We start from the raw sequence: 23,230 nt of genomic DNA on the forward strand, positions 1-23,230 counted from the left end.
GGCCTGTGTCTAGAACCCTGCCAGGGAGTTGCATATAACCCTATTTAATAATTCCTCATTTAATTAATCAAGTAAATTTAAATAAATTTGGATATTATGAAAACTTTGGTACCATTTTGAAATACTGAAGGCAGCGTGAGACACTTCCATAAACAAATGCTATCAGTCGCGGTTTGAATGAAAGAATATATTTAATAGTTTTTATATTTTTAACCATTTCTTATTGTAGTAGCATACCAGAACTAAAATAAATAAGTTCGATGATTCAACCAATTAAAATTGCTGTTCTCCGTTTCATTCACTGCACCTTCTCCGAGGAACAGGCCCATACAGGTTTGTGATATAACTGCTTGAATTTTTAATTTATGTTCAGTGTGGTATTGATCAATTTTGTGTTTAAAAAGAGAAGAGTAAGAGAATCAATCTGCAAGTAATTTAATTAAAAGCTCCAGCTTTACTGAAGTTGGTTTCCCTTTGAAGCCCCTCTGCCAAGGATATCAAAGCATTTACATATGTAGATGAGTGTAATTATTCCCCTTGTACATGTCTAGAAAACTGAAGCACAAAAAGGGCACAGTTGTATCTGGGCTGCTCAGAGACAGCCCGCAGAGGAATAGAGCCTGGGGCATAGACTGTTCTCCTGTACTCTCTGAGTACCTTAAGGGACTGCTGGAGCCAGACCTACTCTGTTATTTCCACGGTCAAAGACAGAGTAGTACTGGCCAATGAAAACATCTCCCAGAATCCAGAGTGGCCCAGCTGGGGGTTGCATGTCCAAGCCCTGGAAGCCGCTGGTGCACAGTGTCAACCCGTCACTATTTTCCTAAATAAAGAAGAATTATGTTATTTCTTTAAGATGAATATACAAGGGCCATCGTGCCCTGTTCAATATGCCAGCTTTCTTTCCAAACTGTGTTTCATCTGGGGAACTGAAACTGTTTTACTTGAGCCTAAGTCAATAAGGCCCCAATCCTATCCCTTGCCACCAGTGCCGAAGCAGTGGGTGCCAAAAAAGGGGAGGCAACCTGAAAGCAAATGGGAGCTAAGTGAAAATATTTTTACTTACTTCTGTGTAAACCCTGGTACTACCAATGGGTGTCCTTGGACATATGCAACTGATTTTGGTGGCATATGTCTGAGGAAGGAAAAGAGGTAGGGAGGGTTTTGAAAGATGGGATAAGATCTGACAGGTTCCATTGCCACATTGCTTGCTGGCAGACTCTTGCTGGAGACTCTTAGAAGTCCAGGGCACTTGCTGGAAGATGCTTTAGTAAAGAGTCTCCGGCAAGCATCTGCCAGCAAGTGATACAGGCAGGCGTGCACTCTGGAGTTCTAAAGAGTCTGGCTTGCTTGCTGCAGACTCTTTAAAACTCCAGAGTGCACACATGGCCACATTGCTTACTGGTAGCTGCTTGCTGCAGACTCTTTATTAAAGCATCTGCTGGCAAGCACTCCAGAGTTCTAAAGAAGGGAGAACCCAGAACTGACATGATGACATTGTGTGATGTTGTCTCTGCTCTGGGTGCTGTTCCCCTAGCAACACCGCTGCTCGGAACACCCACCCCCCTTCCCAACTACGATCCACCCCCCATGCTGGCTTACCTGCTGCAGGGCAGGTAGCTGGCTGCAGCTGCAAGCTGCTGCCGCTATTGTCATTTGCAGCAGCGGTTCCAAAATGGCCACTGGTGACATCCTGCAAGTGCTGCCGCATAGCCTGTTATGACAGCAGAACTCTATTCCACTGTCATTACACAGCGGATAGGATTGGGCTACAAGTGTTGAGGGTTAATGTCTGTCGTCAAGTTTCATATGCTTCAGAGTAGACATGATTCTCCCACTAATTAATCCAGAGTAGCCATCCTAGATTATCATCTTATGTTTTTGACTCACAATCACTAATAATTGCCCCCTCAACTGGTAAAGTACCATACATATGGACACTCCAAAATCTATCTAAATGGCAGAATGAGGAAGGAAATGACTGTTTCAATATTAGAGACCCCGGTCCTTGCAGAAAACTACCGGGGAGTATTTTTCTATAAAGAACAACAGAGCCCTCAAAAACGATGAAGATGCAAGACTTGGTGCTGTTTTCTCTCTAGCTGTGACAAAGAAGGCTGTTTTGAAGCCAGAAACAATTGCATCTCTTTTCTTGAAAGGAACAATAGACACATTAGCAAATGGGGAATGTCTCCTTATTGGGTCACAGTTATGACCTTACAAATCACACTAGGGTGTGAGGATGTGGGATAGATATCTTCATGGAAGGGGATACTGGGCTCAGGACAGATCATTATTATTAATCGTATTCAGGGTACCACAAGTTCCACAGTAGCCAATGGAGTTCTCCATGAAGCACTCCAGAGCCCCTAGAACTACCCTATTGTCCTCCGGAGAGGTAGTGCCATCTTCCCCCTTTTCCTTTGAAAATCTAATGATTCTAGATTTTCTTCACTCTATGTACAAGTCACACAAAGAGCCTTTTCAGACCCTCACCCATGTGGACCTATCCACACAATTGGTGGAGAGTGAGAATACACAGACATGCCCCATACCACCATGCTCCCAAAGCCCTGTCCCCATTCCCCACTGTCAGTGAGCATAGTGTTTGTCTGTAGCAACAAACAAGGGCGATCTCTCCTGGAAATGAAGTGGTTGTCACTGCAGACAAATGTGGTACTTGCAGACAGAAGGGGGCAGGGTGTTGGAAGGTCATTGGCATTAGGCTTACTAGTGCACTTTCACACACACACACCCCCATTATGGAAATAGGCATATGCAATTATCTGAAAAGGCCTTTACAGTGAAGAAAATCATCATCCACTTTATCTGTAAGTGCCAAAGTCAGGCAGAAAACACCTGCCCTTTTCCTATTCTTTGCTCATCTCTGTTGTGGAATACGATTACAGGATGTGAATGGGTAGTTAATTCACTCTGAGTGATTTGAATCGATGTAGAAAAAAATATTCATAAAACAGAAAAGCTCTCCCGTCTCCTTACCCAAGCAGAGCTAAAATAAAATAGCACCAAACGTAGCCCATACTTCCCAAAGACTGACATGTTTCAGAATCCAAAGGCAAAAAATGTAGAGACTGTGCATACCATGACGAGGGTGTAGGCCTCTGGGGTAAGAGTATATGGAATCCCATTGATTGTGAAAGTTACATCCGGCATCACATTCAGGTTGCTGCATTCCATGGCATACTGCAGAAAAAGAACTATATTTGCAGTTGGGCAAATACATTCAATTAAAAACAAATCAACAAACCACATGTGTAGAAAGACAAGTCAAAGGAGCAGTGGCTGCATGAGCCTCTTTCATTGTTCTGTGGCATTTATAGATGCCATGTTTTCCCTTTCCCTGTGGGTTCCAGAGGTGGGTATGCAAGTCTCCAGGCTCCTGATGCATCCTGCTCTTAGGTCAGTCCTCGGCAGAGAAAGGTAGGTTTGTAATCAGTGTTTCTTGTTAAGGGGAGGTGCAGGGTGTACAGGCCCATTCTCTAGCTGTGTGGCGTCACAATTGCACCATGATGCCACTTCCAGACATTCAGCCATGAGGTCATCACATAATTGCCAAATTAACTGTGTGCTGAGCAGTGCGCTGCACAGTGCTTGGCTTGGAGGCACTCAGCTGCTTGGCTGCGCACCTTAGAGCAGTGGTTTCCAAACTTCTTCGCACTGGGACCCACTTCTTAAAATGTCAATCTATCAGAACCCACCTAACTTTACGAGACTAAAAATGAAGTTTCTCTTTTCAAAGGCTCAAGCCGCTGCTTTTGTCCTTTATACTATGGTGGGGAGCCACCTTCTGGAGTGTTTGTTGAGCTCCACATTCATTGGATCAAGACCATTCTGGTGGCCTTATGTTCCCCTTCACCTGTCCTTCAATAAGAGCCGAGGCACGTTCGCCTACTCACAAGCAATTGTGAATGTGCTGCTCCTTCTGGTTACCTTCCGGCTCAATACATTTTCCTTGTCAGCTATCAGTTTTGCGACTCACCAAAAATTGGGTCGCAACCCACTGGTGGGTCCCGATCCACAGTTTGGGAACCACTGCCTTAGAGGAACAGTACTTGTAATTAAGAACAGTTGACAGGAACATGATCAATTATCAGAAGCCTTACTAATATGCCTTCTGGTCCAGAATAGAACTAAACAAGAGCCCCAGCAGGACTAAACTACCTAGGCAAGCATGGGTGTGTGCGGAAACCAGACTATTCAATTACAGACCATCTTAAGGCTCATCAAATACTCTACAAAAATGTTATATATTTAAATACAAGGCCCAATAGGCACACATCCAAAACCTCATCAGGTTCATCTATTTAAGAGGAGCAATTTGGAATTTAAAAATAGCTAGCAGGGACAGGATGAAGCACCCCTTTCCCTTCCCTTTCCTTTTCATTCAAAATGCCCCCTTCTTGAAGTTGCTTTCCATTTTTTAAAAAGAATGCTAGGGATTTCATAGGCATGTTTGTCTCTGGTGCGCAGTTTGTTCACAACAGCCTTCCTGGGGAAAAAACCTGGCAAGTCTGCATGTAACACACTTGAAGTTGTGAACCAAACGCAGTAGAAATTAGAAAGTTATAGAAATGGAGGATCAGGAAAAGCAATAACCAGTAAAAAGCCAAACATGAAACAGGAAGTGTTACACATGTCCTGGACCAGTATCAATTTTAGTGAGAGGTCTCCCAATTGGAAAGAACTCCTGGTGAGTAGAGAATGGTCTACCTCCAGATCTGATACATTTCAAATAATAACCTACCTCTCCATCCATAGGCACTGCCCCAATTAATTTCTGCATTTGTTTTATATGACTGGAAGGACCTGTGATAAGAGAAGTCCCTGTGTCCACTATGGCTTGGCATCCATCGGCACAGAATTCAATGGTCCCACCAACCTGGATACTGAAGAAGAAGAAAACAAAGCAAACTCTGGAGAAAAGGTATTCAAGGACAGGGATGGGATGGTTGCTACCCTGATGAGTTAAAATTTTGCCCCTTCCCCTGCCTTATGTTATATGCTGACCTGACCAGTATATTATTTTCTTATTTTCATGTTTAATGCCTGTCACTTTTTCTCTTCTCTTTTACATCTGCTTCTGTGCCCTAGCTGTCTGGTAATAAAAGCAGGAAATTCCTGATAGTGTCTCCTGGAATACAGGGAGACAGATTATTGATTTTCAGTACTGCTTTCTCTCCACAAGCCTCCCCAATTTATCTCTGCTGGCACTTTGTAATGTTCCCCAGACAAGATACTTACTTATCTAGCAGAATCTGCCAGTATCCCTGTTTAGTGACTGGAACCCAATTGAGGTTTCCACTGAAGCGGGAGTGATCAAAGCCACCAAAAATCAGTTCCCCTCCTATCATGGAGTTGGGGTTCCTAAGGTGATAGAATTGGGGTTTCAGTTGAGATTTTATCTTCATGCACATTTAAAATAAACAGTGTGAGGTCATCTTTTGGTGTCCTCTTTCAATGACTTTAACTAAAGTGGGAAATGGTCTTAGAGCAAGAGCCAGAGGTTGGCATTAGGAGTCAAATTTGAATACCTGCTCATGTAAACAGAGAATATGGGCAGTTCCACCAGGTTTTGGGCCATCATATTGTCAAAGACTGGGGTGACTCCATCCACTGCTAGGGATGGGTAGGCCATACCGAGAATCCCATCAAATGACGAATCCAAAAAGGTGTTGCCAGGCTCACTGACGCTCTCAGCAAACTGCTGATTGGCTACGGTGATTCCTTCAACCTGGAGGGCAGAAATCCCACACATTGATTAATGCTGATTCCAGAGTCATCAAAGAACCACTCGGGCTGAAAAGTGCAGTGAAAGAACAGCATCTGAGTGTTTTCATAATTAGGGTAATAACTGGAAATATGACAAAAATTTGCAATTGGTACTTAGCTGATGGGCTTCAACTAAAGGTCTTGAAGAGCTAATGCCAGTTAGGTAATAATCAATTCTAGGCTTGATGGCCAAATAGTTGGCATAGGTTTGCGTGGATCTACAGATCTGCGTGGTTAGGATTTGGTGTCCACCGAACCTACTCCCTTCCTGAACCCAATCTGCCCTCCCCCCAACCCCATAGCTACCCTTTCTACCCACCCATGCTCCCATTCTGCTCTCCTGCCACCCTCTCCCGCCTCCCCTGCCACCTTACCTTTGGTGGCAGGTGGCTCTGGATCCACTGGCACAGGTGAAAAGTCTCCAGCCTTCTGTCAGCATCCTGTCAGCCTGCTACTGACCACACTGCCAGAGCATCTTTTACAACTGGTATTGACTGCTTTATGGCAGTCAGCAGAAAATACGTTTTGACAATGGCCACCCCCTTTAGGACTGGGTCATCTTTCGCATTGCAGAAAACAAATGATGTAAATACATGTGTATAGGAGGTGAGTGACATCTCTTATATTAATATGGTCACTGGCTTTGGCAGCTACATACCATAGGGGAATGTCTTAAAGTTCAATACTGCAAGATAGTCACCTTTCTAGTGTATCCTAGGTTTTTCCTGATTTACATGAACTGATGATGCTAAATACGTTCTAATATTGGCTCCTTTAAGTCTCTGAAGCTAGAAAGTGTTCTGCAAGTGACCTATAGAAAAAGGATAGGCTTGTCCAACTAAAAAATAAAATAAATGGTGCTCATGAGTTGCCCCCTGCTGGCCAGATAATGTAATGGAACAGAAGTGTTGAGAAGTGTAACAGAAACCATTGGGGCACTTTCCACTTACAGTCACTTGATCTGTTCCAATTATTCCTGTCAAGCTACCAGTGCCGTACTGAATGGAAAAAGCAGTTCCCACTTCACTGTAGGTGCTCGACTCTGACGGGTGGAATCTGGAGTGTGCAACTAGAATAAAAGAAAGTGCCCTCAGTTAGAACTTTGTATAGTTGAAACGTGACATCCCCAAATGTCTTATTTCATTGTAAAAATATTTATCCTGATTTTTGAAATTAAAAAAATCCAAAGTAGCACACACACTGTATTAAAATAAAACAAATGTCTAAAATCAGTAACAAAAACAAAGCAGAAGAAAGCAGCGCCAAAATCAGTAAATCAACATTCCAAAGCACTTTGAAAACAAAAGAGCCTTGAACCATTGCCCCCCCATAGCACGAAGAGCCTGTGCATACTTCTTGCACAAGAGGATTACACAATATTGGGGCTACACTAGAAGTGGATGATATACCTAGTGGCAAGTTTCAGGGAGTGCCAAACAGACCTGCAGCAGTGGTGCAGTTAAGCCAGGGCAGGGGGGTGGATTGCCCCCTGCAGCAGAGTGGCAATTTTCTGTCATCACTGCTGGGGGGTGGTGACATCACTCACCTGAGGCATGCAGTGAATGTCATGAAATGGGTCCTCCCACCCAGCCTGGTCTCCATACGGCTCCATACGAAATGGAGCCATTTCCGGGGCCACACATTTTCAATCTGGTTTCAGGCCGGGCTTTGGGACGGAAACTGCCTTGGTCGCCTTGGTGGATGACCTACGCCGGGGACTGGACAGGGGGAGTGCGTCCCTGTTGGTCCTGCTGGACCTCTCGGCGGCTTTCGATACCATCGACCATGGTATCCTTCTGGGCCGATTGGCCGAGTTGGGAGTTGGAGGCACTGTTTTGTGGTGGTTCCGCTCCTACTTGGAGGGTCGGTCCCAGATGGTGGTGCTGGGGGATGCCTGTTCGACACCCTGGCCCTTGAGGTGCGGGGTGCCGCAGGGTTCAATTCTGTTCCCCATGCTATTTAATATCTACATGAAACCGCTGGGAGAGGTCATCCGGGGGTTTGGAGTGAGGTGACATGAATATGCTGATGACACCCAGCTCTATCTCTCCTTTCCTCCAGACTCCAGGGTGGCGGTTGAGGGCCTGGAGCGCTGTCTGGAAGCAGTGAGGATCTGGATGGGGGCTAACAAGCTGAAATTAAATCCGGATAAGACAGAGGCTCTCCTGGTTCGGAAATCCTCGATGCAGGTGATGGATTATCGACTTGCTCTGAATGGGGTTGCACTCCCTCTGAAGGAGCAGGTTCGCAGCTTGGGGGTCCTCCTGGACTCGCAGCTGCTCCTGGATTCCCAGGTGGCGGCTGTGGCTAGGGGGGCCTTTGCTCAGCTTCAGCTGGTGCGCCAGCTGCGGCCGTACTTGGATCGTGCAGACCTGGCCACGGTGATCTATGCCACGGTGACATCGAGGTTAGATTACTGTAATGCGCTCTATGTGGGGCTGCCCCTGAAGACGGTTCGGAAACTACAATTAGTACAGAATGCGGTGGCCCGTGTGGTCACCGGAGCTAGGTGGTTTGACTCTGTCAGCCCGCTTCTCCGGGGGCTACATTGGCTGCCCATTCGTTTCTGAGCCCAATTCAAGGTGCTGGTTTTGACCTTTAAAGCCCTATACTGCTCTGGGCCAGGATATCTTAGAGACCGCCTACTCCCGTACAATCCGGCTCGTCCTCTCAGGTCATCAGAGAAGGCCTTTTTGCGAGTGCCGCCACCCAAGGAGGTCCGGGGTGCGGCTGCAAGAAATAGGGCCTTCTTGGTAGTGGCCCCAACATTATGGAACTCCCTTCCCCTTGACTTGAGAATGGCTCCCTCTCTTGAGAGTTTTCGGCGAGGCCTGAAAACACTGTTGTTTAAACAAGCCTTCTGATTTCTGGCTTTCTTAACTTTTTTATACATCCTTTAGTTTTACAGGCTTGATTCCTCGGTGATCTGCTCTTTTACTCTTTTAATCTGACTACTGTTTTTATGGCCTCTATAGTGTGTTTTTAAATGTTTTTATCTGCTTGTATAAATGTTTTTAAAATCTGTTTTTTTAATATGTTGTTAGCCGCCCTGGGTCCCGTTAGGGAGAAGGGCGGGATAAAAATAAAGTTTTATTATTTATTATTATTATTTATTATGTGTGGAGAAGGGGGTGACTGCACAGGGGGTGATGCACTGATGAAGGTGTGTCATCACATCAGCCAGCCCCTAAGTACCAACCCCTCAGCTACGCTACTTACTTGCAGTACACCGCCTACAGCCAGCATGTCCCACAATTACTGCTTTGTTGAATGGGTCTATGTGAGGAAATAGAAATATAAGGACGTAGGGAGCTGGATTGCCACCTTCTGCATGTTTTGGGGATAACATGCAATGGTGCTTTGGGCCAACATTGGAGGAGGCTTCAGGTCAGGTGGCAAATCACCTTAGGCTGCCCCTGAGGGTAGAGCACATTTTCTACAAAATAGCAATTACCTGAGGGCCACTTTAAATTGTTTCACATAGTAGCTGGGCTGTTTACAGAAACTTACCTTGAAAATCAGGCCACTCCAAATAACTATAAATAAAGACTTTTAGGTAGCATGGGGAAAATTGCTCAATCTGCATGGTGAACATACAACCTCACTGTGGGACAACAGTTGCCAATGGCACTACTGAAAATGGCTTCCTCATGGCCACCAGAATATGTAATCAGCTGACAAATATTTTGTGTCCAAGGAGTCTGACCTCTGCCTGAATTACAAACTTTACCAGGAGACCAGTCCCAACATACCATATGTTTTTACTGCATATTAATTTACAAGTCCAATGTAATAAAACTCAGTCCAGCAACAGCCTTCCCTGTCCCCTGTTCATACCACAAGCTTTGCTGACACAGTAAACAGACGGAACCCAGAGGTTGGAGGAGCCAGTATCAAAGAGCACAGTGAAATTCTGAGGAGGGGTCCCAATGGTGATTTGTCCAAAATACTCTACCTAGAAGAAAAGAACAGAAATGAAAAAGCATGTATTTTCCATACAAGATTGTGGAACTAGTGGCCCGTGTGTGCATGAGAGGAGACCACTGAAAGGGCATGTCAGAGCTTAGATGGTTCCCTTCTTGGTTTGCTCTTCCTGCAGACCATCCAGCACAAAGGTTTGCAGCTAACAGATGAATTGTGGGCTAGGAGAAAGGCACGGAACAACACTGAACCTTACATTCCTGGTGGTAGCAGGAATCTACAGGTGTAATGTGAGAGCACATGCATGAGAGATATCCAAGGCTGTGGAGGAAGGTCAGATTAGCAGAGGTGTACCTGGTTTCTTCCCAGTGCCATTCTTTGGATCACTGCACAGCAGGATCGTGCCCATGAGGCATTGCTCTCTAGACTTACACACTGGCAAGATCTTGAGAAAGTTCCTTTTGGGCAAGATATTTGGGTCAGAGGCAAAACAAGTGTCATAGTTAAAATCTAGGCCCATGTCTGAATCCTTTTTAGAGTTTGTAGCTGCTTCTTTCAGGCGGATGGGAAAGGAAGTACAGTAATTAATACAAGAAAGGAATGCGTTATCTGCTTCTCAGTGGCCAGGAGGAGCAGGTAGCCAATCACAAAGAGGAGCGCTTCTTGCGGCTCAAGGACAGACTCATCAAGAAAGATTCCCTACAGCTGTGCAGTTTCTGGTTGGGAGGGGCAGGAGTAGTGACAGACTGTAGCCTGTTAGCCAGCCCTTCTAGAAGTTTTGAACCATTCTGCATCCTGGTTGGCTGATAAGGGAATAAAAGGGGACCCTCGGCAGGTGTGGTGTGTTTTCCTAGAGTAGTGAGTCTTGTGTGGTGCTCTGCTTGTTGGGCATATTGTCTGCTCTGATTTCCATCATGGGTGCCTAGCCAGATAGGTAGCCTGGGAGCCATTTGTCCTCCAGTGGTCAGAGGACCAAGGTGAAAGGATAGAAATGTAAACAAGTGTAGTCAGAAAGCTAGCTCTGTTATTTTAGAATGGATGTGTTTCTGGAAGTCTATATCTCTTGCAATTGTTCCCTTGAAATATCTATCTGTGTAATGTTAGCTTTCATTAATAAACTGAAATATATTTTATAGGCCTGAGTCTGGACTTGCATACTGGTAACAGGAGTCAGCTGTTTAGTCTAGCTGCTTGGTTGAGCTATAAAGAAAAGTCTAAGTTGCAGTCCAGAGTCTTGACACCTGGGTCCCTGCATGAGAGGGCCTTCAAAGGTTGATGTAAGTCTGTAGTCCCTGACTGAGGCACTGGTGTATTCAGGGTGGTGGCAGTCCTACCAATATTTGATACTTAGTAATTTGGTTTAATTGGCAAGAACTGTGCCTTACTGTCTTATGTTGTGCCCCTTTAAGATTGCAAGGAATGGAAGAACCATAGCTAAGAACTGTAGACATGACACTTAAGCTGAAATTCAGACACCTTAAGTGCCTGGCCTACCTAAGAACCTAAATTGGGCATGGTGAACCCTGGTCTGCTAAAAGTGGGACAGCAGGGCCACAGGTGGCAGGAACAGATAAGGGCTGGGTGCCTGGGTTGTGGGCCCGATCCTTATTTTCACAATGAGGCAAGCATTTTCCTGGATGTCAGGCTAAAGCAAAGAGCTAGAAAAACTCTTGAGTGGGAGCTCTTGTGCTCTGGGAAGTTGGCCATTCCTTCACTAGGTAGACACATTGATACACAAAGGATGCTTCAACCTCTGTATTTTTCAGCACAAAAATTAATCTTGGCAGTAAGCTAAGAGTATGGGCTGCATTACATATATGCATATAGTGAATGGAGTCTTTGACTAAGACCAGTGTTGCATTTCTAAATGACCACCCACCAAAAAAAGAGATAATAATGGAATGAAATGCTTGCAACGGAATGACAGATACACAAATAGAGGGCACATTGCTGTACTCCTCAATTTGTAAAGACTCCTGGTCATGACAACAGATAATTTGTCTGTAGTGCATTCAAAGTCCTTCATGCACAAATAATGGATGATTTGCTTCCTTTGTGGTTGCCCTGTTTCTGCCCCCTCTAGCTGCACACCCACTTACATCCAAATAGTTGAGGAGTGGCTCGTCAGTTTGCTGGTCTGCAGAACAGTCCTGTGTGTAGTGGATCATATCCAGCTTATGGGCCTTCCAAAACTGAGACAGCTGCCCACGTTCTCGCAATGTTTGCCGCAAAGATTTGTGTCTCTTCAGGGTAACTCTGGTGGGAGAGGGAATGGAAGTGAATGCTGGTAAAACCAAGAAAAGCATGTCTTAAGAGACAGAACTAGTTTCCCTCATGTGTATGTTTTTTTTAAACAATTGTTCATATTTTGTTCGTATTTATTTTCCGTCTGTAGTACTCCATCAAATACCACGGTGTGTGCTTCTTTTTTTGTTGAAAAGCAGTATCTAAATATTTGTAACAGCAGTAGTAAAATGATTGTGGATGAAATTCATAATTTTGTTATGCGATATTTATTCCAAAATACAGGTCCAGCCTGTTTATACACGGATTTTTTATACATGGATTTGACTCAACATGAATGGCCACTGCAAATGAGAAGGAATGTGCTTATCCTGGAGAAGGGGAAAATACATCCCTTTAAAATCAGTTTAAAAAACTGAACAGTCCTTTAACAATAGCCTCCTTAATGAGAGAGGCATGCGCGGCTGGCTGACAATCCATCAATCCTTCTCTCTCCAGTGGACCCCTCCCTTCCCCCGAGCACTGAAAAAGAAAGTGATCACTTTGCATTGGTGAAGGGAGGGGCTGAGTGAAGCGCCTTTCTTTCTAAGTTCTTGGAGGAGGACTGATTGATGGATTGTCTTCTTAATGACTCTTATCTTTCATCACAAAGGTCATCAAGGCTGTTTTTAAATCACCGGAGCAAAGAAACTTTGTTTTCTAAATCGATTTGCTATGGTGCATTTTTGCCATCCAACCTGTATTGTTAAACCATATTAACAGATATGATTTCTATCACTGTGGCAAATATGGCATATCTTCTGGGATTCACACTGATGTGACGTTTACTGTTGTTCAGTGTGTGGTTCCTGGGTACATGAACCTTTATTTCAAGTATGGCCTGCTCTCATACAAACTGATCCATCCTCTGAGATCATTTGGGAACTCCTTTGTGTAGCCCTGCATGCTGAGTTTAGTGGGGTTGTCTACTTGGATGTAGCCTAAATCCTGAGATTTAAAACTTGTCACAAGGTGGGACCTGCCAACCTTTGAAAGATAGGGAATGGAATCTGGCACTGAGCCATGAGTGGAGCCCACTGATATAGGGACAGAGCCAGCGGTGGTCTCAAAATAGCCTGCAATTATTGTAAGTAATATACAGTATTTACCTTTCAGCAGGGATGGGCAAGTCCAGTGGGGCTTGACTCAAGTTGAGTTGCCAAGTCACCCCATTTCTGTGACTTGAATCTGAGTCATCCAAGTCAAGTTCCCAACCCTGCCCTTTGGCACCTGGGAGCCTATTAACCTTTGGTACCTGGCAGCCTAAGAAGAAAGCTGGATAAACAAGGTTATCTTAAGCAAATTGGCAACCCCCAAAATCAGGTGAATAAGGATCTGCCTGCCTCCCTGGTGTCACCACACTCTGAAATGCCTTCCCCAGGGCTATGCACCCACCATGTATTCTTTCTCAGTTCTAGGCACTGCATGAAAATGATTTGTCCACTCTTTACATTCAGAAATTGTGTTTTATCTGCCTACTATTTTACTACTGCTTCTAATCACAGACATTGTTTTAATGCTGCATGCTCAATTCCTCTGTCTTATTCTTTTCCTCTGTTAACCACCTTGAAAACTGGCAGGGCATAAATACATGAACTACACAAGAAGGAAAATAAATAAAACATACAGTGCTGTTTACCCAACTACAGCTCACACCTTGCCATGTACAAATGTGTGAATCTGTAATTTTGTCATATAGTACACAGTGTGCTTGTGGTGTTCTTGTGCCAATATTGAACTTGTGTCCTGTCCCAGTTTGCGAGAATTTATGAAATGATTTAAGTGCCCCATGGTTTTGAGGGATTGACAGCCCAATCCTAACTAATTTCCCAGTGCTGGGGCTGCATCCTGCATTGAGGGGATCAGTCACAGTGTCCCCTTATTTTGGGTCTGCATTGCAGCAGCAGCAGCACTGAAGAGTTGATTAGGATTGGGCTGTGAGTCTCATAGCTAGGCCTTGAGTCATGCAACTTCAATTGCCTGAAAGAATCAGAGAAAGGAAAAAACCAAGGAAAACTTGCTTACCTTTTGAATCCACTGGCCAACCCAACACAAAATATCAACAAGATCAACGGCCTCATCCTGACGGTGCAACAAGTCAGTCTTATGCTCCCCTCAACTTGCAATAACTGAATACGAGTTTTGTACTGATATCCACAAGCCCAGTCCAGCCCAGCCCAGCCCAGCCCAGCCAACGTGATAAAACTGAAGAAAAAAATACAAAGTGTGACAGCCGTGCCACTTAATGTCAACATAGCACCTTTGAAATAGAAATTAATCATTGCATGTACACCCTATCCTAATGAACAGCGATTAGGCCTTTTTTTGTGTGCAGGAAATGGGTGGAAGAATTGTGGGACTTGTTCATAGGTGCATATAGTTGTCCGTAAATATGCTGAGTCACTTGTGATATGGTACGTGCAGTAGCACTCTCCAGTTGGTCTCTCTGTATCTGTAGAATTTTTGGGATGGAGAACCACCCTTAGTCTTTATTTATACAGGTATTTATATACCGCCTTTGTTTGGTCGTCAGATTTCTCCTCAGACTTTAATCCAAGGCAGTTTACATAGGCAGGCTGTTCTAAACCCCCCGTAGGGATTTTTACAATTGAATAGTTCTAGTCTTTCATAGAACTCCTCGTTCCAGCTGGATTCCTTCCTGGTCAGGTCTTGCTCTGCCGTTTTTACAAAGGCAGTACAACAAGATAAGAAACTGAGAAGCCTGATTAGACTTCTCCTTAGATCCATTAGATCCTCACCAGTAAGGCAAGCAGTTACCTATTCAGTTCCCTGTTAAAAGTCTTATGGGTTGGTCAGTCCTACTTTGATTAGGATTGACTGACCAACCCATAAGCCTTTCAGCAAGGAACTGAATAAATAACTGTTATACCTATTGGTGAGAACGAATGCATATACCCATAGCCACTGTAATCGTACAAATATAGCTTGCATGCTGTTGTTCTTCCAAAACAAGGTGGGGGGGGGGCTGTCTTATAATGCTGAAACCAGGGGTCAACCAATGAACTGAAGGGAGATTGTGGATGAATAAAAGCAGGTACTTCATCACGTAGAGCACAATTAGTATGTGGAATTCCTTGCCACAAGATGTAGTGATGGCCATGAGCTTGGCTGGCTTTAAAATGGAATTGGATAAATTCAGTGGAAGGGAAGTATATCAATAGCTATTAGTTGTGACTACATGCAGCCTTCACTGTATACTTCTGAATACTAATTGCAGGGGAGCAATGATGAGAGAGAAGTATGCCTTTCTCTCCAGCTTGTAGGCTTTCAAGAGGCAGCTGGGGTGCCACTGTGGCCAACAGGATACTGAACCAGATGGGCCTTTGGCCTGATCCAGCAGGGCTGTTCTTACATTCAGGTGTAAGTAATGCTATGTCTAGTTTGGTTCTAAGTCAACCTAAGACTGAGCAAACAGTAATGACTAATAGAATTTGAAAAAACAGGCCAAAAAAAAAAAATCCAGAAAAGTATGTATACTACACTGTACTACTACGCTGTGGCATGATTGACAAAATCCTTTTTTGTTCTTCTTTTCTTAAAATAGCATTTCAGTGGAAAGCTAAGTCTCACCAGTATCAGAAAACACAAACACCAAAGGAAATCATGAAGCTGCACAGGAAGGGCTCATAACAGTGATAACCAAGCATCAGACTAAGATGTGATAGCGTAGCCTTTACTGCTGCTGCTGTTGTCAAACCAATGATGGACTTTTGTGAGGTCTGGGAACTGAAAGACCATCTTGCCTAACGTCTTCCAATTTCCCGTTATGTAGGATCATCCACATGCTAGTCCTCTACCAATCAACCACAGTGTGTTAGAAAGAGATAACATGTGATAGACTACACCCCTTTTAAAGGTTTGTTCCAGAACAGTACAAGTGGGGAACCGGGTGCGAGTTATTTCATCTTCAGCAATTCTGCCTAGACTTACTATTAAAGCATGCTCTGCAAAGTGGTATTTATCTGAGAACAGTCATAAACATCTAAGGCTTTTCCCTGTCTGTGGCCATTGTTCTCTATAGCTTTCATTTTGAAACAGAAAGAGGACCCTTTTCTCATCATGAGTAGACATTAAGAAACTTTGACCCAGGGGTGTCAAACTCATTTCATACCGAGGGCCGAACAGCATTCATGATGCCTGCCAAGGGCCAGAAGTTATGTCATCAGGCAGGAAGTGATGTCATTAAACAGGTCATAACAAAAAATAAGCACTTTTTCTCACATAGGAATTCATTAGCTGCAAATGACAGAAGAGAAAATACATAAATCTTTATCATATTTCAAGATATGGGAGAGTCCAATTTTTGTGCAGGCCGTCTTTTCAGCAGTAACACCTCAGCACTACTCAGCAGCTGAGAGCCTGAGGGCTGGATAAAAAGCTTCCGCGGGCCGCATCCCGCCCCTGGGCTTTATGTTTGACACCCCTGCTTTGACCTATAAAGGTCCACAGCTTTGTGGAGAGTTCCCTTTTAGTAGTTAACCCAGTTTGAAAACAGTTTGGAAGCTTGCTGAGGAGAGGTACTGAAAGACTGAACTTTCAGAAATATGACAGTAAATATATTTAGGTCTCTTGATTGCAGGAACTGCCCTTCTCAGAGATCAAACTAAATTTTCTTCAAAATCTGTGATAAGATTTCTTTTTCCCAACATAGTTTGACTCCTCATTTCTCTCCTGCATGATTTTCAGTCTTTTTTCATCTCATGGCACACTGTCACAGTGCTACAATTGTCAAGGAACACCATCAGTTTTTTGATGAGGCACCCCACACTGTCAGCAGGGGACTCTCATCCCTCAATAGCCCTACTAATAAATGATCCCCAAACTCTTGTGGCACACCTGCAGACCATTTGCGGCACACCAATGTGCGTGGCACAGTGGTTGAAAATTATAGCTCTACAGTTTATTAATATTATGCAGGGTGCAGGGGCGGTAGCAGAGGTTGGCCAAATGGAGCAGTGGCCCACAACTATCAGGGTGCCAATGGTCAGGACAACCTCTAAACCACTAGTACTAGTAGCAGTGGTAATACCCAATGAACCTGGCGGGAGGCACCAGGCAGTACAGGACTTTGCCTCAGGGCCCCCAGCAATCTGGCACTGGCACTGACAGAAGGAATAACAAAATATAAGCTCTTTTTTCAAATATTTTCAGAACTGGTGCAGTTTATTTCAGTGGGACAGAAAAACATTGTATTTCATTGTGTTTGTTTGGGGGATTTTGCTTGTGCAAAGTGACTAAATTCAGATTTCTGTCTTCATTCACCAGCTGATCTGTACCTTGTCTCTTCGTCCAAAAAGAATCTTTGCCCTTCTGACAATGCACCTATAAATAAAACAGCAAGATGCTTTGCTATTTATTTAATGTCCTATTAAACATTCATTAAACATGCGTGAATGCACCCAAAGAAGCATTTCCCAGCTCCTTCCTACAAAACTAGGTTTGCTCTGATGGCTTTTGAAAGTCATCTAATCTCCTGAATTCTACCTGTCCCTTTCCAATGGTGTCATCTTGCCTCTATGAATCTCCACCCTAAGAAAATTGAATCTTCATGTTAATTCTAATAAGGGTGACTCCGTGTTTCAAAGGAGGTCCCAGTCCACCTTTGACTGACACGATGTGCTATAGAAGCAAGAGGAAAGTAGTAACAAGGTGTAGTAGAGGCTTCCGTTTTAATGTATAGTCATAACAGCTTCAAATAGTTTTATGCAAAGGTCTCAGAGCTGGTATGCGAGGTGGAAGAAAGCAGCCATTGATAACATGCATGTATGTGTTTGCTCATAAAAATATTTTAAATGCATTTTTAAAGAATTATCCTTGCTTTCTTGCTTCTACCTCACAAATAACCACCACACACTTTGTAAAACCTTGCTGAGGGATATAAGAGATTTTTGAACGGTCAGACTGAAAGTTCCATGTCCAAAGCCTTTTAAAGTTTTTAGAAATGCTGATATTAGGAAAGTCTTATCCAATACATGCTGGGGGCGCAATCCTGAACCTGTGCCGGTACAGCCAGGCCGAAGTGGCCTGCATTGTATCGAGCACAGGTTGGAAGGCTGCTGGAGGTCACCTCAGGTAGATATTTTCCTCCTTACCCCATGTTGAATGCCAGCCTGCCCTATGGGGCTACTAGGATCTGCACCAGCTATTTCGCTGGCACAAATATGAGTAAGCCCATGTAAGGAATTTATATTTATTTATTTATTTATATTTATACAGGTATTTATATACCGCCTTTCTTTGGTCATCAGATTTCTCCTCAGACTTTAATCCAAGGCAGTTTACATAGGCAGGCTGTTCTAAACCCCCGTAGGGATTTTTACAATTGAAAAGTTCTAGTCTTTCATAGAATTCCTCCTTCCAGCTGGATTCCTTCCCGGTCTAGCCTCTCTCTGGCCCTTCGCCTCCCACGCTCCACTTGACGGCAACTCCTTTCTGCCACCGAGGGTCAGCTCATCAGTATATCAGTGTGGTCAGTTCTCGGGTACTTCCGGTTGTTTCAAACTGGCAGCCTCAGATCTTCAGGCATACAAGGCGGCAGCTCTACCAACTGAGCCAGACCTCCTGCCCTGAATGGGGAATGGGGGTTAGGATTTGGTGTGTGGTGCCACTGCTGATCCCACCCTCCTCCCAAGCTGATCCTCTCACTGTTCTGCCCCCTCCTACCCAAAACACCCTTCCCTGCCCCCAGAATGCCCTGCTGTCAGCAGAGGGTTTAGATATAGCTCTTGTGATCCAGTGCAGGACTCTGTATAAGCCCAGTCAGTGCAAACATACCTGATGGCATGTTTGCGACACTTGGGAGCTGTGACAGGGGGTTCCACACCAGCTCAAGTCAGCTTTAGGTTTGGGCTGCCCCTAGTTTATAATGCTAGGGGGGGACTGAGAGAGACAGTGAAATTAATAGAGGTTGCTCAGATCAAGGGACACTATAGACATATCTGTAAAAAGATGTCCTGGCTCAGTGGGGATGGGTTATTTGACTAATAATAGCACATAGGGATGAACTGTGAAACATGGCAAAACTGTGGCAGGGAGTAGTGGGGCTTTCGTTTTTCATTCCTGCTGCAGTTTAGATCCCTATCGTGACCTTTCCATGTATAGTTTTTAGTGGGGAGGAAACTACCATAGACTAAAATTAAAAGTAGTGTATGGGAGGGTGCAATTGAGATTAAATTCACAGCAGAGGCAAAGTACTGAAGTTCTCCTACCCCTCACTGCAGTTTCACCATGCTCTGTAGTTCCCCCAGTGCACTACAGGTTAATAAAATAAGAACTCCGTTGGGCCACATAAGGCAATGACAAGCACATCTAATTTTTAAGAACCATCTAGCATGGCTCTTAAATCGCACCATTTCTAGGCCTTGCCCATGACTGTGGTAAAACTGCCCACGTGAAAATGTAAAAGATTGATTTTTCCCCTTTCCTGAAAGAGGCGGATGTTCTGGTTTTGGTTTATGACGTGCGTATTGTATACCACTTCTGTCCTTGTTTACAGCAGAGGTCAAGCTCAGCGATCAAAACAACTCCTCACTGCAGCAACAGAATTGTTAGAACTGTGGACAACAACGAAAGTTCTTACAAAAATCTTCATTTGTCAGTAAGTGAAACTAACAGAACAGCTGTTGGCGCCAATCAGGCGCTAGCAGCCGATTGCCCCCTCCCTGCCTCGTGCTCCTGGGCTGAGGCTTGAGCCACGATTGGGCGAAGCGGCTGGGGAGGCGGGACTTGAGCTCCAGCAAGGAGCGCGCGCTCTGGCTGGAGCTCAGTTTGTTCCTGGCTGGCAAGGAGGACGGAAGGATCAGCAGAATCGGCTAGGGCACTGGAGCAGCAGCGGAGGCTCTTGGTTGAGGCTGTAGTGCCCTGCCTCGCTGGCGTGGTTGTTCCTGCGTCTGGCTTCTGGCGGGGAGGAGCTGCCAGAAGCGGCTAGGGTGCCGGAGCAGCAACGGAGGCTCTTGGTTGAGGCTATAGTGCCCTGCCCCGCTGGCGTGGTGGTTCCTGCTACTGGCTTCTGAGCGAGTGGGAGTGAAGGAGGCACACCTCCTCCCCCATTTTGTGCTGGTGTAGCACTTGTATCCTCTGTGAATCTAGTACACAGAGTGTGTGTGGTGGTGGTGGTTTTCACACAGTCTAGTGATGGGGAAAAAGAATCAAAAGAGGGGGGGAAAGCCCCCAGACGTCCTGCACCCCCTCCCCCTTCTTCTCCAGTCTCTTCCTCAGAGGAGGAGGAAGATTTTAGCGAACTCAGGGCTATGTTGGCTCACTTTGATGCCAGGGAGAAGGAGAAAGCCTTGAGAAGAGCGGGGAGGGGTGATGGTGGGGGGGTATCAGGTACGGCCACCCCACTGCGCAGATCGACCAGGAAAGGTCGTGGGGCCAGGCTTAGCGAGATCTTGTCTTCCAGGAAGCGAGTGAGGGGCTCGGGAGACGAGAATGACCCAGAGCCTGCCACCCAAGTGGCCTACGCACCAGAGATGGAGACTACGGGTGCCACGCAGGCTGCTCAGAGAAGCGGGCAGCCAGCTGTTGGCGCTTCAGGTGAGCAAGCACAGGATTTGGGCAGTAGTGTAGGGGCGGTATGGGATGAGAGGCAGGGCCTTGCTGTACCTTCAGTGGCCCTTAATTCCCCGTGGTTTCCTTGGTATCAGTGGGGAACGGTTAACCCCTTTTATCCTTGGGGCCCTTATCAGCAGGGCACCCCAGGTGGTGAGGTGCAAGCTATGGTGGCTTCGGCCAGGCCTGGCGCTCCCCCTCCGCCTGCCTGGGGGCCTGGCATGATTGGTGGGTCTGCTTTTCCCCCACTGGGGCAGCTAATGGGCCCCTTGGCCGCTCCCGGAGCGCAGATTGGTGGCGGTATGGAGTCAAGGGAGCGCCCCCGGGTGTCGAATGGTGATATTGCACTCCCTCTGGGCGGGCATCTGGCTTTATCTGTAAAAGAAAAAATTTGGAAAGGATATGGATATGTTTGGCCTTTTGCAGATCTAGCCTGAGCCTGTGCCAAAGGTGGGGGAGCCTGTCAGGGATCAGGAATCCATTAGGAGACGGAAGATCGATAGGAATTGGGCAAACTGGCTGAATGGCTTCGTCATTTACGCCTCGGTTGTGTTGCAAATGTATCCCAACCGCGCCCAAGCCTTGTTCAAGTACTTGGACATAGTGCACAGGGCGTTTAGGGACTATATGGGCACGGCTTGGGTGGCGTATGACCATCATTTTAGACTATGAGCATCACATGACCCTGTGCTGGATTGGCACATTCCACAATGGGAATTGTGGACGCAGCTAGTTCTGCTGTCGAGGCCGGCATGGGGTGACCGCTCAGATAGCGGTCACCTTATTGCCAGGAACAAACCTGAAGCTATCAAGGCACCTAGCGGTGCCCAGTGGGTTCAGAACCCCTGGACTTGTTTCAAGTATAACGCGTCAGGAAAGTTTGGAAGAAATAACTGCACTTTCTTGCACGCCTGCGGCTTGTGCGGGGCAAAGCACCCTGTGTCCTCATGCCCTAAATTGGGCGGACCAAGACAGGTCTCAGGGCAGCAGGCCGGCCGAGGCCGCAGGGGCGGCGCATCCTCCTTCCCTCCTTCCAATGGAAAGGGGGCCAATGCCGATTAAGGTGGCACAGTTGCATTCATGGTTGAAAGTTTATCCTGACAGAGTTGGATGACAGGTCATTTGGTGGAGGGGTTTTCGAAGGGTTTTCGGATTCCGGCAGCATCGCCCGTTGAGCTTGTGCTGTCCGAGAATTTGTGTTCTGTTAAGGGGTTAGAGCAGGGGTGCTCACACTTTTTTGGCTCGAGAGCTACTTTGCAACCCAGCAAGGCCCGGAGATCTACCAGAGTTTTTTTTACAATGTTCGCGCCATCATAGCATATAACATTTATGTGTACAATGTATGTTGGTGTACCTTGAACCCCACTGAGTATAACAGGACTTACTCCTGAGTAGACATGCCTAGGATTAGGCTGTGAGGCTGCAATTCTAGCCACAGTTACCTGGGAGTAAGCCCCATTGAGTACAATGGGCCTTACTCCCGGCATTTCCTCCCAGAAGCCCCTGAAGGGGGGATCAGCACTCCGCGATCTACTCATTTTGCCTTGCGATCTACCGGTAGATCGCGATCCACTTATTGAGCACCCCTGGGTTAGAGCATGTTGTTAGGAGGAAGATTGGCAAGGAGGTAGACCTCGGCAGGGTGGCGGGACCGTTCCCGACCCCGCCTATACCCAACTTGCGGGTCTCCCCTCTTGGAGTGGTCCCCAAGAAGGTTCCTGGGAAATTTCGGTTAATCCACCATCTATCGTTCCCGGAGGGTGAGTCCGTGAATGATGGTATCCCCAGCGAGTTATGCTAGGTATACTTCATTAGACCAGGCGGTTGGGCGGCTGCGGTCTTATGGCGTGGGCGCCTTGATGGCAAAGGCAGACATTGAGTCAGCCTTTCGCCTGCTGCCCATCCACCCTGCCGATTTTTGCCACCTAGGCTTCCGCTTTGAGGGCGCCTATTATGTGGATAGGGTGCTGCCGATGGGCTGCGCGATATCCTGCGCCCATTTCGAATGTTTCAGTACCTTTCTAGAGTGGGCGGTCCAATTTCAGACTGGTCATGTGACCACTGCGCATTATCTTGATGACTTTTTATTTATGGGCCCTGCCGGTACTGGGACATGCGAAATGCTGCTCGCCTCGTTTGTGGAGTTGTGCGAGAAGTTGGGGGTTCCCCTGGCACAGGATAAGACCAAGGGCCCGGCAACTCGGTTAACTTACCTCGGCATTGAGTTGGACACCATCGCTTAGTGTAGTAGGCTCCCGGAGGCTAAGCTCGTCTGGTTGGCTGGCTGGCTTCAGCAAGCGTCTAGGGCCAAGAAACTGTCTCTCAGGGAGTTGCAGGTGCTTGTCGGGCACCTCAACTTCGCCTGCTGTGTGGTGGCACCGGGTAGGGCCTTCCTGAGGCATATGTGCGAGGCTATGGCTGGGTTGCGCAGGCCATCCCATCGCATAAGGGTCTCGTCAACACTTCGGGAGGACAAGACTGTGTGGCTCCGGTTCTTGGACCAGTTCAACGGGGTGTCCTTTTGGAGGACCAGGTGCTTGGTCGAAGCTGAGTTGCAGGTGCACTCGGATGCTGCAGGTGGACATGGGTTCGGAATTTATTTCAGGGACAGATGGTGCGCTGCCCGTTGGCCAAGCACTTGGGTGCAGGATGGCATCACTCGAGA

General features: G+C 46.1%; 1 protein-coding gene across 1 annotated transcript; it reads right to left on the bottom strand.

The window, feature by feature from the left end:
* Positions 1 to 658: 658 nt before the first annotated feature.
* On the bottom strand, positions 659 to 22,967 carry CTSE (cathepsin E). The gene is made up of 10 exons (XM_066624659.1): positions 22,779 to 22,967; positions 20,277 to 20,473; positions 11,811 to 11,967; positions 9,628 to 9,745; positions 6,741 to 6,859; positions 5,553 to 5,752; positions 5,263 to 5,385; positions 4,766 to 4,907; positions 3,109 to 3,204; positions 659 to 823 (listed from the first exon to the last, which is right to left on the bottom strand). Exons 1-10 carry the CDS (start codon positions 22,965 to 22,967, stop codon positions 659 to 661), a joined length of 1,506 nt encoding a protein of 501 aa, XP_066480756.1.
* Positions 22,968 to 23,230: the final 263 nt, after the last annotated feature.

Source organism: Tiliqua scincoides, chromosome 4, assembly GCF_035046505.1.
Source record: "Tiliqua scincoides isolate rTilSci1 chromosome 4, rTilSci1.hap2, whole genome shotgun sequence".
Taxonomy (NCBI): domain Eukaryota; kingdom Metazoa; phylum Chordata; class Lepidosauria; order Squamata; family Scincidae; genus Tiliqua; species Tiliqua scincoides.

What these genes read in the sequence shown, in the direction of transcription:
- CTSE (XM_066624659.1), bottom strand. Translation starts at nt 22,967, where the DNA reads ATGCCTCAGGAAGGCCCTACCCGGTGCCACCACACAGCAGGCGAAGTT. An exon ending in CACTCCTCAACTATTTGGAT is followed by an intron (nt 9,746 to 11,810) that starts GTAAGTGGGTGT and finishes CTTTTCTTCTAG; the next exon opens with GTAGAGTATTTTGGACAAAT. An exon ending in CTGTGTCAGCAAAGCTTGTG is followed by an intron (nt 6,860 to 9,627) that starts GTATGAACAGGG and finishes CTTTTATTCTAG; the next exon opens with TTGCACACTCCAGATTCCAC.